Consider the following 13,042-nt stretch of genomic DNA (forward strand, 5'->3'; position numbering starts at 1 on the left):
GGGGGCCAAGTGTCTATGTTAAGATGTCTGTGGGGGCGCCTGGGTGGCTCAGGGGGTTCAGCGTCCGACCCTTGGTTTTGGCTTGGGGTGTGATCTCGGGGTTGTGGGATCAAGCCCAGCGTTGGGCTCATGCTCTCTCTCTCTCTCAAAATAAATAAATAAAATCTTAAAAAAAAAAAAAAAAAGCCATCAGCAGACCCAGAAGAAGCAGACCCGGGCAAGGAGCCTGCCTGAGCCCCATGTGACCCTTCCTTTCCATTTGTAACAGTGTTCTTTGGCTGCTGCCACAAAATACCACAACTCTTGTGGCTCAGACCAACAGAAATTCATTGTCTCGCAGCCTGCAGGCCAGAAGTCTGAGAAGAAGGTGTGGGCAGGGCCGGCTCCCTCCGAGGCCTCTGGGGGAGGGTCTCTCCTGCCCCTGCACTGCAGGTGTCCTGGGGCTTGGCTGGTGCTCTTGGGCTGCAGTCTCGGCCTCCCCTGTGTGTTAGCGGTGCTGGCGTTGGATTCGGGGCCCACCCTGGTCCAGGATGGTCTCGTTCTGGAGCCTTACCTTCAGCACATCTGCCAAGACCCTATTTCCAAAAAGTGACATTCTGAGCTTCTGAGTGGACCTGAATTTGGGGGGATGCTATTCCAAACCTACGGCACCTACTACCCTTGGTTGTCACCTCCTCCTTCTCAGGGTACCCCCGACTTGTTGGAACCCTCTGTTGAGATGCTCGCATGAGGCAGACGCCGCGTACACCGTTTCTCTCTAACGCATTCAGCAGAGGCCCTGGGAACCCTGCGCTTTCTCCTGCGGGGATGGAAAACTGCCCTCCGCGGCCCACCCCCCGCCGGAGGGACATTCCAAGCTGGTCTTTCCATTTGGACTTTCTCATCTGTCTTTTATTTATACAAGCCCCAAACCACGGAACACTGCTCGGTAAACACGCGGTTATTTGCTCTGCAAGCGCTGGGATTGGAACCCCAGGCCCCCCCTTCCCCGAAAAGCCTCGGCAAAGCGCTGAAGCGCTGCAGCCTTCAGAAAATAGAAAAGGACTTAGTCATCTGGAAGGAAGTTCCCAGTTTTGAGAACCCGTTACCAAACCCTGCAGGGGTGACTGTGGCCGCCTTGCTTTCCTGTCCCTGGGAAGGCGGCACCCCTGCCTCAGGGCTGAGTGTCCGGTGATTTCTGTCGGTTTTGCCGCTGCTATTGGTTTAAATGCCCGCCCACGGTTTCCCAGGGGGTCGCCTTGCTTGCCAGAAAGAGCGGCCTGTGGGGCCAGCCGTGAGTCAGGTCCTCCCCAGGCCGGCCCGCCGCGCCCCTCACTCGGACGAGCAGAGCAGCTAGGGAGATGAAGATGATGCCCCGGCTTCTGAGCCACCCTCAGTCCCGGGATGCAGCCCATGGCTTTTCCTGGGTCTGGGATTGTAAAGTAGTGGAGGGAAGTGCAAGGGAGTGTACAGGGAATTGTTACCCCTGCGAGAATTTAAAATACATAATAAGATTCAATTTAAGTCTAATTCTAAGACAGGCGCACCGCTGAGCATCAGTTTCTCAGCTGGTACTCCCTTGCCAGGAAGCCGGTGATGAACGCTGCTGGGAAGGGGCTGTCCCCCTCTGAGGTCTCCCAGGAGAAGGGGACCCAAGGTGAAGGAGCCTGAGCCCTGACCACCAGAGCAGAGCATTCTCCTGACGGCCCGCACTCCAGAGTGCGCCTGTTTATTCTGGGGAGCGCGCTGTCTGTGTGTCCGAAAATAAGTTGCCCTCCGGACAGAGGGTAGGGGAAGGCCACCTCCCTTCTGGATATCCCCTCCTGTTCAGGAGGACTGACCCAGGGCCACTCAGTCAACAAGCACTTATTGAGTCCCTACTGTATGCTAGACACTGGGCGGGGTACCAGGAGGAGGTAGTCTTGGCCACGATCCCTCGCATGGTGTTGGCACCACCTCTCCCGGCAGATATGAAGAATACCCACAGGGATACAAGGGATAAAGGGGCCAAAAACCCAGAGGGAAGGGGGATGGGGCAGATTTGGGGGCAGGGCAGGAAGGCGCGGCAGGAATTAGCTTCCCTCCCCACCCCCCGTGGCCAGTTGGACCAATATTTGTTTCCTTGTTGGTCCAACGCTGACCTAATGGCCCCCCCCAGGCCTGGCCCCGATTGTGATACCTGACCTTGGCTTCCGACCTCAGGCTGGCTTGGACCCTGGACCCAGTTCCTGCCGCTCCGCTGTGCGTCCGTTTGTGCTCTGGTTGTGACGATCGGCTCCAGGGCCCACGTCATCCTGCAACAGCCCTTGTCATTTCCCTCCCAGGGTCAGCAGTTTCTGGGCCCAGGGCCAGCCCTGCCTCTACTGGCAGACCTCCCTGAGGCCAGCCACCGGACCCCTGCCCCGGGTCCCTGTCTGTGTCATCCGTGTGCTCACGATGCTCGCGGTCTTGACTGCCACACTGTCACCCGACTGTCTCAACCCTGACCGGCTGCTGCTGGACCCCTGGCCCGCTGCCCGCCTGTCTGTCCCCAGATGACCTGCAGTAAGGAGTCTGTTAGGCCAGCGGGGGTCCCACACGGAGGGTGACCGTGGTTCACACTCACGGTCACTCTTGTCCTTAAGCTTTGTAAGGAGGGAGCGAGGACCCCAGCAGGGCCACTGCGAGGGGGCAGTGCTCCCGGTGCGCGATGGGGACACAGCCCGAGGGCCTCCCAAGGCTGCCAGGGAGGGAGTGGAGGGCTGGGGCTGGAGCTGAGGGCCGGCCTGTGATTCTTCCTCCTCTTCCTCCAGGGAGGCCCCTGGTCCCTCCGGCTCCGTATCCTGCTGCCCGGAGCTGAAGCCGCCCCCCGGTGAGGCCGTACTCTCAGACCCCGAGGCTGGCCGTGTGCAGGTGCGGCCCCGAGGCTGTGCCCCCGGGGGGGCCGGAGGGGCGTGGGTGGGGGTGCCCCCTCCTCAGGCGGGTCCCCTCGGTGCCAGCCGTTCCCCGTCACAGCCTCTAGATGAGGCATTCCGGCGCTTAACAGGCCTCATTATCTGACCCAAATACTGCCTGAAACAGACCCGGCCCTGAGGGACACGGAGGCCCCGTCTCGCACCCCTGAGGGGTCAGCCCCTCGCGCACATGTGCAGGAGGTGAGGCTCACCTCCACAGAGGCGTAGCCCGCGATGCCACGCTGTCCTGGGTCAGGGCTGGACGGACAGTGGGGCCACACCTGCTCCCTCGGAGCCTCGGGGACCGTCCGCCCCGATGGGTTCCTTGCAGGAACCCAGCTCCCGGCCCGGAGCCTTCGCAGGCTGTGCCCGCTCCCTGCGGGTCTGAGCTCCTGACCGTGGGGACACAACTACCATCGTGACAGGACCGGTTGTGAGCTTGTTCAGTGTCTGTCCTCTGCATTGTGCTCTGTGGTAGATCTCTGGAGCTGCCCGGGAAAGCGCCACACGCTGGGGGCTTAAACCAACAGAAGTGGGGTCTCCCACTGCCTGGAGGCCAGAAGCCCCAAATCCAGGTGTCGCGGGCCACACCCCCTTTTGTGGGGGCTGCTCTCCTGCCATCCCTGGGCCTGCGCTGTCATCATCCCGGTCTGTGCCTCTGTGGTGACGTGGCCTTCCCCCTGTATGTGTGTGTGTGTCCACGCTTCTCTTTTATGAGGACACAGTCTGACCGGATTGAGGTCCACCCCAAGCCAGCCTAACCTCCCCTTAACTCAACGACATCTGCAAAGACCTTATCTTGCACGTACCCGGGGAGGCTTGAACACTTCTTTTTGGGGGACACAACGTAGCCCACAGCAGACTGGAAGGCTCTCTGGGTCTGGGTCCGCCCCGGCCACGGCTGCGCTCCTGGTGGGGTGCGGAGGGCGCACGTGGACGGCCCGGGAATGAGTGAGCGAACGCGTGGGGAGCTGACCCTGCAAACAGGTTTTCAGAAAAGAACCAACACCCAGGACAGTGTGATTTGTGCTGCCGATTTCTCTCTCTTGTCCTCTCCTTTGCTCGTAGCTTTGATTCCTCTCTGCATGGACAGAAGCCCTCCCCGGTCCCCGCTTCCTGTTTCCCGCCTCCGGCTGAGCCCTTCCAGAAGCCGAACGGGCAGGGCTGGACATGCCCGCGGGAGAAGGCACACGGCTGTGACCATGCTTTCTCCCGCACCCCCCCCAGCCCCCGCCCCACACGTGTCCCCAGCCGCTTCCTGTGTCCCCCGGGGCTGCCGGTGACCTGGGCCCGGAGCTGCTCGCGGGGAGAGTGGGAGTGGGACGCACCCGCGGATGGTGCAGTGTGTGCTCGCGGCCCTTCCGAGCCAGGCTCTGGCTTTGATCTTGGGAACTTTCTCCTCCACCCCAGAGCCTCTGAGCCCATCTCTGGCTGCATCTCCCCGAACCTGTGAGACTGAGGGCGCTGGGTGCTTCCTGTCACCAATGTCACTCGCTCCTTAAATTACTCCGTCTTACTCAGCTATGGGCCGCTGTGACAAAATGCCCCGCGCTGCGGGACTCAAGCAACATACGTGCGCCATCTCCCGGGTCTGGAGGCCAGGCGTCCGAGATCGGGGTCCCGCAGCGTGGGTTTCTAGTGAGGACTCTTCTTGGCTGGCCGAGGGCCACCTTCTCGTGGTGTCCTGGTGTGACAGAGAGAGGGGGAGAGAGACTGTGCACTCTGGTGTCCCCTCTCGTGAGGACACCACTCCTGTGGGGTCAGGGCCCCACTCTCACGACCTCACGACTTCCTGACTCCAAATACAGACACCCTGGGAGCTGAGGGCTTGCACAGACACCCAGTCCTCCACGTGCACGCTAGTTTTTTCAGGACCAATGTCCTTTTGAAAGAAATGCCATTGCAGATGACGTGCAGAGGCTGAGTCAGGCAGGGAGGCAGGGAAGCAGGGAGGGCTGGGGCCGGGTCGGGCCTGGCTGCCCCGTTGCTGGGCATCCTGGCACTTTTCCCTTGGGTGCTGCTCAGACTGCCGTGCTGAGCCCAGGACCCTCCAGCTGGGAGGAAGGCCGCAGGACAAAGCACACTCTCTCTAAAGGCACTCACCGTAGACGGAGAACGTGAGAGGTTTTGTGGACGGTTTGCCGAGAAGCCTTGCAGGCAGGCCCGGTGCCCGTGACCCTGCAGGGAACCCCCCAGACGGGGCTGAGATGACCCAGCCTCACCCAAGCACGACACCCTCAAGCCAGAGGAGGGCAAAGCCACCGTCCTGGTGGGATGAACGCCTTTACAGACCGTTAGCCCAAAGGCAGTGGCTTTTCCTGCTGTGGCTGGCAGGGAAGGAAGGTGGGCTGGGCAGTCAGCGGGAGACGCCAAGGGATCCGGGTTAGCAATCACCTTGGAGGTGTTTCCCGAAGGCTTTCCTGGAGCCCTACAAAGGGCGGAGACCTCCGAGCCTGGAAGGCACGGAAACCTGACTGTATTATTTCAGACTGACGGACACACTTCCTGACTGATGTGATTATCCACCCGCAGATTCCACGTGTACTGTCTCTTACTGTTCACCCCAAACATCTCTGCTGGAACTGGGCAGGGGAGAGGCTGGTGGAGGTGAGGAAGAGGGGGATGGGGCAGAGGGCAAAGGGGGTGGTGGGAAAAGGACTGTCCGGGGGTGCAATGAGGGGCGGGTGAAGCTCTGCCTCTGCCCAGTGGGGCCTATGAGCATCCTGCAGCTGCTGGAACCAAGCCCCACAGACGTTTGTTCTCTCGAAGTCTGGGGGCAGAAGTCTGGAACCAAGATGTGGGCAGGGCTGGTTTCTCCTGAAGGCTCAGAGGGAGAATCCTTCCTTGCCTCGTCCAGGCCCCGACGTTGCCGCCGACCCTGGCTTACAGACACATCCCTCCGACCGCTGCCTCCGTCTTTCCATGGCCTTCCCCTCTGTGCGTCTCCAGTTCACCCGCCTTCTCTTATGAGGACACCAGTCACCAGAATTAGGACCCACCCTGAATCCAGGATGACCTCATCCCAAGATCCTTATGTTGATGGCATCTGCAAAGACTCTGTCTCCAAATAAGTTCACATTCACAGGCACCAGGGGTTAGAACTTGGATATGTCTGTGATGTCCCATGACTAAGTGCATCTCACTTTCATCTCCTTACTGGCAAACTGTCTGGAGTCTGGACTGGGTCAGGGGCAACCTTGCTGCCCCTTGAAATTCCCCCAGCACCTTAAAGAAAGGAGGTGCCCTCCCTCCCCCAGAGATTCCGAGCCCCTTTCCTGGGTTGGAGGTGGATGCTGGTATTTCTTAAAGAGTAGAGCAGATAGTCCTTCCCCATGGGGGTGGGCCTCATCCCATCAGTTGAAGGTTTGAATAGAACAAAGAGTGAACCTCCCCTGAGTAAGAGAGAATTTCTCCTGCCTGACTACGTTTGGATGGAGACATTGGTTTCTCCTTCCTTTGGATTCAAACTGAAACGTTGGCTTTTCCTGGGTCTGGAGCCTGCAGCACTTCAGACTAAAACTCCGTCATTGCCTCTCCATGGTCTCAGACCTTCAGAATCAGACTGGGGTTCTAGAAGGCCTTTCTGTACCTCGTTTTTCTGTACACCACATTCCCATACATTGGTACTCACAAAATCAGGAGGCATTCACTCACTACTAAATTGGAAGGCACAGTCATTCCCGTTCTGTAGGTTGGGAAGCTGAGGCCCAGGGAGGGGCACTGATGATAAGCCCTCTGGTTGTTGGGAAAACAGGGAGGGACCCAGGAGGTCTGGCTGCTTCCTTCAGCACGCCACTGAGAGTGACCCGGGCCATAAAACCCGGTTGGGATGCACATGGTTGTTGGCCTTCCCAGTCTTCTGGGGACCTGTGACAGCGGGGACCTGGCCCTCGCAGCCCCGCCCCCCAGAGCCCCCCTGCAGGTGCACCTCCAGCGGCCGAGGGCGCCTGCGCAGGGACCGCTTGCTTCTCAGCCCAACCTGCTCTGGCTCGAAGTCGAAGAAGCAGCGTGTCCTGCACGCTTCTTGGGGCTTGGAGACAGCGTCCCGACGCTGTGCTGCACCCTCCCTTCCCAAGCAACCCCGCCCAGAGGGCGACAGTTACCAAAGCGGAACGTGGAAAAGGGGTCCAAAAATCATCTATGCTGTGATTTTATGATGTTGAGGATTTGCAAAGCGAAACATAAAAGGAAGAAAAGACAAGGATAAAAAAATGGGTGCGTGTGTGTAGATCTGGGACGGTGACGAGCAAACACACCAGCAACAAGGGAGAACTGTTCAGGAGGGTTTGGGCTGTCAGGTGGAAGAGCGATGCAATTCTGCGCTGGGTTCTCGGGGGACAGGGACCCGCGGGCGGGGAGGCTCCGGTGGGGAAGCTGGCTTCCCTGTGCGGTCAGCGCAGATTTTCCGGGAGAGCCACCCCAGCCGGGGGGCTGCTTCGTACGGGACGGCATCCTCAGGTGTGTACGAGTTGTGTCCTCAAGCTCTCGTGCCTGAGCCACCTGAACCCCTGGGGCTGAGGGGGTACGTGCACTTTCAAAAAGTCCCTCCCGGAGACACTGTGCCCCAAGAAACAGTTCTCGGTAACAGCCTGGATTGGATGCGAACTCCCACCCCAACCTTTCTCCAGCCTCACCGAGCTCTTCTCCAGCCCTTGGTCACGACCACCCACCACTGCCGGTGTTCCCTGGGGGTAGCTCCTGCCCAGCGCCCCTTAGAGATGAAGGCGCCCCCCCACCCCCCAGCAGTGAGCAGAGCAGACCCCACGCCACCCCTGCCGAGAGCAGCCCCAGCCCCTGTCCCCACAGGGGGACCCTGGGCAGAGGTCTCACTGCGGGTCCCCACGCCCCCAGGACAGCCCTGCCATGCGCCTCTCCCTGCGCTCATGCCCCCACCCCCAGCCTGAGGCCCCTCCTGGCCTGCTCACCTGGTAGGTGGTCATTGCCAAGGCTGCACGTTGAGCAGGATTCCAGGAAAGGGGCTGTGAGCCGGGAGCGATGCCACACATGTCGTCCCCGCCCTCGACCACTGTCGTGAGCCCCTCTCCCATAGCTACTCACCTCTGTCCCTTGGGACACGATAGCCATGTCCCAGGACAGTGCTGGGGGCACATCCATTTTAGCCTGTAGGGTAATGACAGATATAATTCTGTAGTAGAGTCTGCTGTGGGCAGGACCACAACTCAGACCCTCCTGAGGTCAGCTCATTCACCCTCCTCTTGCAGGTGGACAGGGCAGGCAGAGCCCAGCTCGGACACCGTCACTGAGAGCAGAGACATGGTTCATGTCCGCGGAGACAGGCTCCAGGGACAGGAAGCCCATCCTCATCCTGTGTGTTTGTGCGTGTGTGTGAGCATCCGCATGCACACATGAGTGTGTGAGTGTGCAAGCACCTGACCATGTCTGTACTCACACACATGAGAGTATGAGCTGCAAGCACATGTGAGTGTGTGCATGCACACGAGTGTGAGCGTGCAAGTAGCTGAGCATGTCTGTACTCACACACATGAGAGTGCAAGCTGTGAGCAAGTGTGAGTGTGTGCATGCACACATGAATGTGTGAGCATGCAAACAGCTGAGCATGTCTGTATTCACACACAAAAGTGTGAGCTGTAAGCAAGTGTGATTGTTAGCGTGCAAGCAGCTGAGCATGTCTGTACTCGTACACAAGAGAGTGCGAGCTGTAAGCAAGTGTGGTGTGTGCATGCACACATGACTGTGTGAGTGTGAAAGCAGCTGAGCATGTCTGTACTTGCACACATGAGAGTGTGAGCTGCAAGCACGTGTGAGTGTGTGCATGCACGCAGGCAAGAATGTGAGTGTGCAAGCACGTGAGCGTCTGCACCATACACGCACACCCGACTGTGGATGCATGAGTGAGTGTGCACATGTGAGAACGAATGTGTGTGCATGAGTGTGCCTGTGTGTGCACACGACCGTGAGTGTGAGGGTGTTTGTGTGCACACATGAGTGAGTATGAGTGTGAATGAGTACCACTGTACCCTGCGGCTTCCCCCAGATCCCCAGTTCATGGAGACTGCGTTGAGCAAGATGCTGGGTTTTCTGCACGGAGACCCTGCGTGAGGAGAGGGAGCCTGGGGGGCTCTTTGCCAGATGGACACGGGACCGGACACTACTTGGAAGTGACGAGCTTGATGCCCTGGAGGGATGTTCCTCTCCCCGCTGGGTTACCGTGCAGGGTTATTTTCTCCTCAGAGCATTTACATGGAAAAGAAACGTGGAAAAACCCTGCGGCCATCATACAGAAAAATATGCATAAATAAGAACTGGAGGGAAATACCTCACTGTGGATGAAGTTAAAACAACACACATGGTTTTCTTTGTGTGCTTGTAAGGAAAGGAGGTGGAGGGAGGGCCAAGCTAGAAACAGACGGTCAATTTTGAGAGTTTTTTTTAATCATGTGAGTTTTGTTTTTTTTTAAAGATTTTATTTGTTTATTTGACACAGAGAGAGAGAGACAGCTAGAGAGGGAACACAAGCAGGGGGAGCGGGAGAGGGAGAAGCAGGCTTCCCGCTGAGCAGGCAGCCCGATACGGGGCTCGATCCCAGGACCCTGGGATCATGACCTGAGCTGAAGGCAGACGCTTAACGACTGAGCCACCAGGTGCCCCATAATCATGTGAATTTTAATATAAAGGGAAAGCATGTTATGACAACGTTTTGTGGACGATTCCAAATCAGCATCAAGTGCTCTACTGGAAAGATGTCTTGACCTGGCTCTGCTCTCTTGTGTGTTGGGCTGGATGTTCTCTTGGTTGGAATTATGACCAGACAGGGGGTGGAGTGGAGTGCGAAGAATTTGGGCCTCAGGATTGAATCTCCCAGTCACTGGCTATGCAACCTCTCTGACCCTCAGTTTCTTTATCTGAGCAATGGGGATAAGGGACCTACTTCCTAGAGTAGTTCTCAAGATGAGAGAAAATAGGGCACAGAACCAATTGCAATAATATTATCCTTAATTGCACCTTCATACTTTATAGAAGCATTCATACATTATAATAGCAAAAGTTCTAAGAAATAATATAATAGAATGTTGCAATACAGATTCATCTATTTTTTTTTTTTTTTTTTTTAAGAGATCATTTACTTTTTTTTTTTTTTTTTTTAAAGATTTTATTTATTTATTTGACAGAGAGAGACACAGCGAGAGAGGGAACACAAGCAGGGGGAGTGGGAGAGGGAGAAGCAGGCTTCCCACGGAGCAGGGAGCCCGATGCGGGGCTCGATCCCAGGACGCCGGGATCGTGACCTGAGCCGAAGGCAGACGCTCAACGACTGAGCCACCCAGGCGCCCCCAGATTCATCTATTTTTAAATGTTCAGGTTGACCTAAATTATAATACTTTCCTGTTTATTGTTAGTGTTGATTAAAGTCTGTTTTCTTGAATAATATGTTATAGCTTTAAAATGCACTCTTCTCTTACTGAAACTGTTTTGTTGTTTTTTTTTTTTATAAATCACGACACAGTTTGTGAGTCAAGCCTGCGTTACCGACTTTCCAAGACCCTTGTGCTGAGGGCCCTTGTTTTTTTCCTCTTGTCCTGGCATCTGTCGTTTAACCACTAAACTTGCAAATGCAGCCGCTCATCATCTTACAGGTTACTCTACTGAGGATAAAAGATGTAGCAACGTCGCTGCGGGAGTTAGGCTCGAAGGTCCCTTCTGGAAGGACTGTTTTGTATTTGGAGCACAAGGGAATAACTCTTGTGAACCCTACGGCCAAGCTGGATCTTTGTTACCTTATTTGAATGTTTTCTCAGTAGAACGAGTGAGATCTTCATCTCAGGTTAGAAATGCGCCCTGCTTTGAGTACCGAGCCATGAAAGCCAACCCAGCAGAGGAACAGGGAGGCACCCCCGACTAGAAATGTACAAATCCGTGTCACCTGTGACGTGGGGCCACAGACATCAAACATAAAGCACCTGTCACCCCATCACCCGCACGGTTTCCCTTTCATTCCCGGGGCTCTCTCTGGCTTGTGCCCGCGTTCACGGAAGCGCACAGAGTCGTTGCTCACGGAGATGGAACTTGACGAGGGACTGTGTGGACTTTATAGTTTCCCCCTCCGCATGGCGAGCTGTGTCTGGGTGACGTTGCTTCTGATGCTCTGCAGTGATTTACGTCCCCATTCTCCCGTGATGGCTCACTTCGACGCTTCTCTGTGCTAGATGCTGACGAGGAACGGACCTCTCTGGGACCCCAGGAGGAGGTCGCGGGGTGGAGGGGTATGAACATTCTGACGGCTTTGATCTGGATTGGCCGACTGTGTGAAGGATGCTTTTCTGAATCCACTTTGATGTGGTGCTGTTTTCTCCTGCCAGTTTGGACGATAAGGAAAGAGAATACTTTGTACTCGATGGAGGGAGTCAGATTTGGGTCTGAAACAGGCTTTCTGCGTAACAACGAGATGGGACCTAGCGATGCCGCCTGCTGGTTGGGTGCTCACCTTTCCTGAAAGATGCCATCTGTCTGGAGCGAGAATGGGCTGTGCGCCGCGGGTTCCCCGAGGGACACGGCCGTGGTGGTGGCAGGTGTTAATGAGCAGGCATAAGGGATGGTTCCCTTGGAGCACACACTCTGAAGCCATCATCACTGCCCGCGGCGCCGGGGACAGAAGGGCTCTTTCTCCAGGCCCCTCTGTGTGGCTGCTCTGGGGAGGCCCAGGGCCGCGCTACCTCGGCCGGACCATGCTCAGGACCCTCCAGCTGGCCTTGCTGGCTCTGGTCAGAGCGGCGGGCCCAAGCCAGGCCAGCGGCTTCACAGGTGAGGGCTCGGAGCCCGGCGTGGGTGATGCCGGAGGGGCGGGGGGCTCCCGGGGAGCAGGTCTCGTGGGGACGGCGGCCCTGCAAGGATGCGTCTGCTTTGAGAGGTGACGTTGTTCCATCTGGTAACCAAACATTCTGGTAACCACAGAAGAGGTGGTGTGTGTGTGTGCGCTTCCGAGTCAGTGGGGGGTCGGGGGAGTTCAAATGCAGATTCTGAGTCAGCGGGTCTGGGGTGGGGCCTGGAACTCTGCATTTCTGCCGGCCATGCGGGCGTTGCGGACCCGCAGGTCACGCCGAGTAGTGAGTTCCTAGAGACTCAGAATCAAAGTCTTCCAAGTCTCGGAGCGTTGGAGTCCCCTACTTTCGGGGAAAGGGAGGGAGACCCAGAGCGGTCAGGGACTCACCCCAGGCTGAATTTCCGCCAGGGTGACCCTTTCCGTGGGCCCTGGTTTGGACCTTCTTCCCCTGTCAGGCAGGCTCAGGATCGTGAAGTGGACCCCCTCCCCTGGGGTCCGCCAGCCCCAGTGTCCTCCTTGGGACTTGAAGGTGAAAAGTGGCCAACAGGGCCGTGAGGGACCCTGTGAGGGCACCTGCCCAGAGCCTTCGCCAGGCCCACGTTCCCGCTGAGAGCATGTCGGGTTTCTGAAGCCCCAGACTGCAGAGACCCGAGATGGCAAACCTTTGCAATCATTTCCCTTTGAAATCTGTCTTATTCTGTTGGGAATTCACTCAAATCCACTCTGTTTCTACAATCAACTTCAGTTTAGCACTGGCTTAGAGACTTGTCCCCTGCAGGCAGAATTTTGGTTTGTGATTTCTTTTGCTTGATTTTTCCCACGGGATGGGTAACGTGTAAACTGCACAGCCTCGAGAAGCTGTCAGGAGGCCCCCCGAACCCCTCGCTGTGCCTGTGGGGACACAGGGAGCAGAGGGCTCAGGGCTGCGTCGGGGTTACCCAGCTTCTTGCCCTTCGTGCCAGGGACTGCCTTTCCAGACAGTTTCATTTACTTAATTCCAGGATGTAGTTCGCATTTGACAGATGACAAGGTGGGGTCACCGGGAGGGCATGAAACGTGCTCAGAATCACAAAGCTGGTATTTGGGAAGCTGGTGTGAATGTGGATCTTCTCACCCCAGGACCACGCTCACGCCGGAGCATTATTTCCGCCTCTGAGACCAGAACCCAGGACCCCGGACCCCCACACTGATGGCTCCTTGGAAGGATTCATAGAATGGGAGGATCTGCTGTAAGGTGTCTCCTCTGGGCTCTGCCAAGAAGCCAGGCTTGGAGAGCACCTGGCGGCCTCCAGAGGAATGCAAAAATCAGAACACAACAAACAGATCCCAA

The 13,042-nt window shown here is 57.0% G+C and overlaps 1 protein-coding gene across 1 annotated transcript in view; it reads left to right on the forward strand.

The window, feature by feature from the left end:
- Positions 1–11,617: 11,617 nt before the first annotated feature.
- The window catches only part of UMODL1 (uromodulin like 1), a 56,545-nt gene continuing 55,120 nt past the window's right edge, over positions 11,618–13,042 (forward strand). Inside the window, exon 1 of the mRNA XM_032392682.1 lies at positions 11,618–11,693. Within this exon, the coding sequence (XP_032248573.1) occupies positions 11,618–11,693 (76 nt within the window). The remainder of the gene's footprint in view (positions 11,694–13,042) is intronic.

The sequence above is a fragment of the Phoca vitulina genome, unplaced genomic scaffold (assembly GCF_004348235.1).
Source record: "Phoca vitulina isolate PV1807 unplaced genomic scaffold, GSC_HSeal_1.0 scaffold68, whole genome shotgun sequence".
NCBI lineage: Eukaryota > Metazoa > Chordata > Mammalia > Carnivora > Phocidae > Phoca > Phoca vitulina.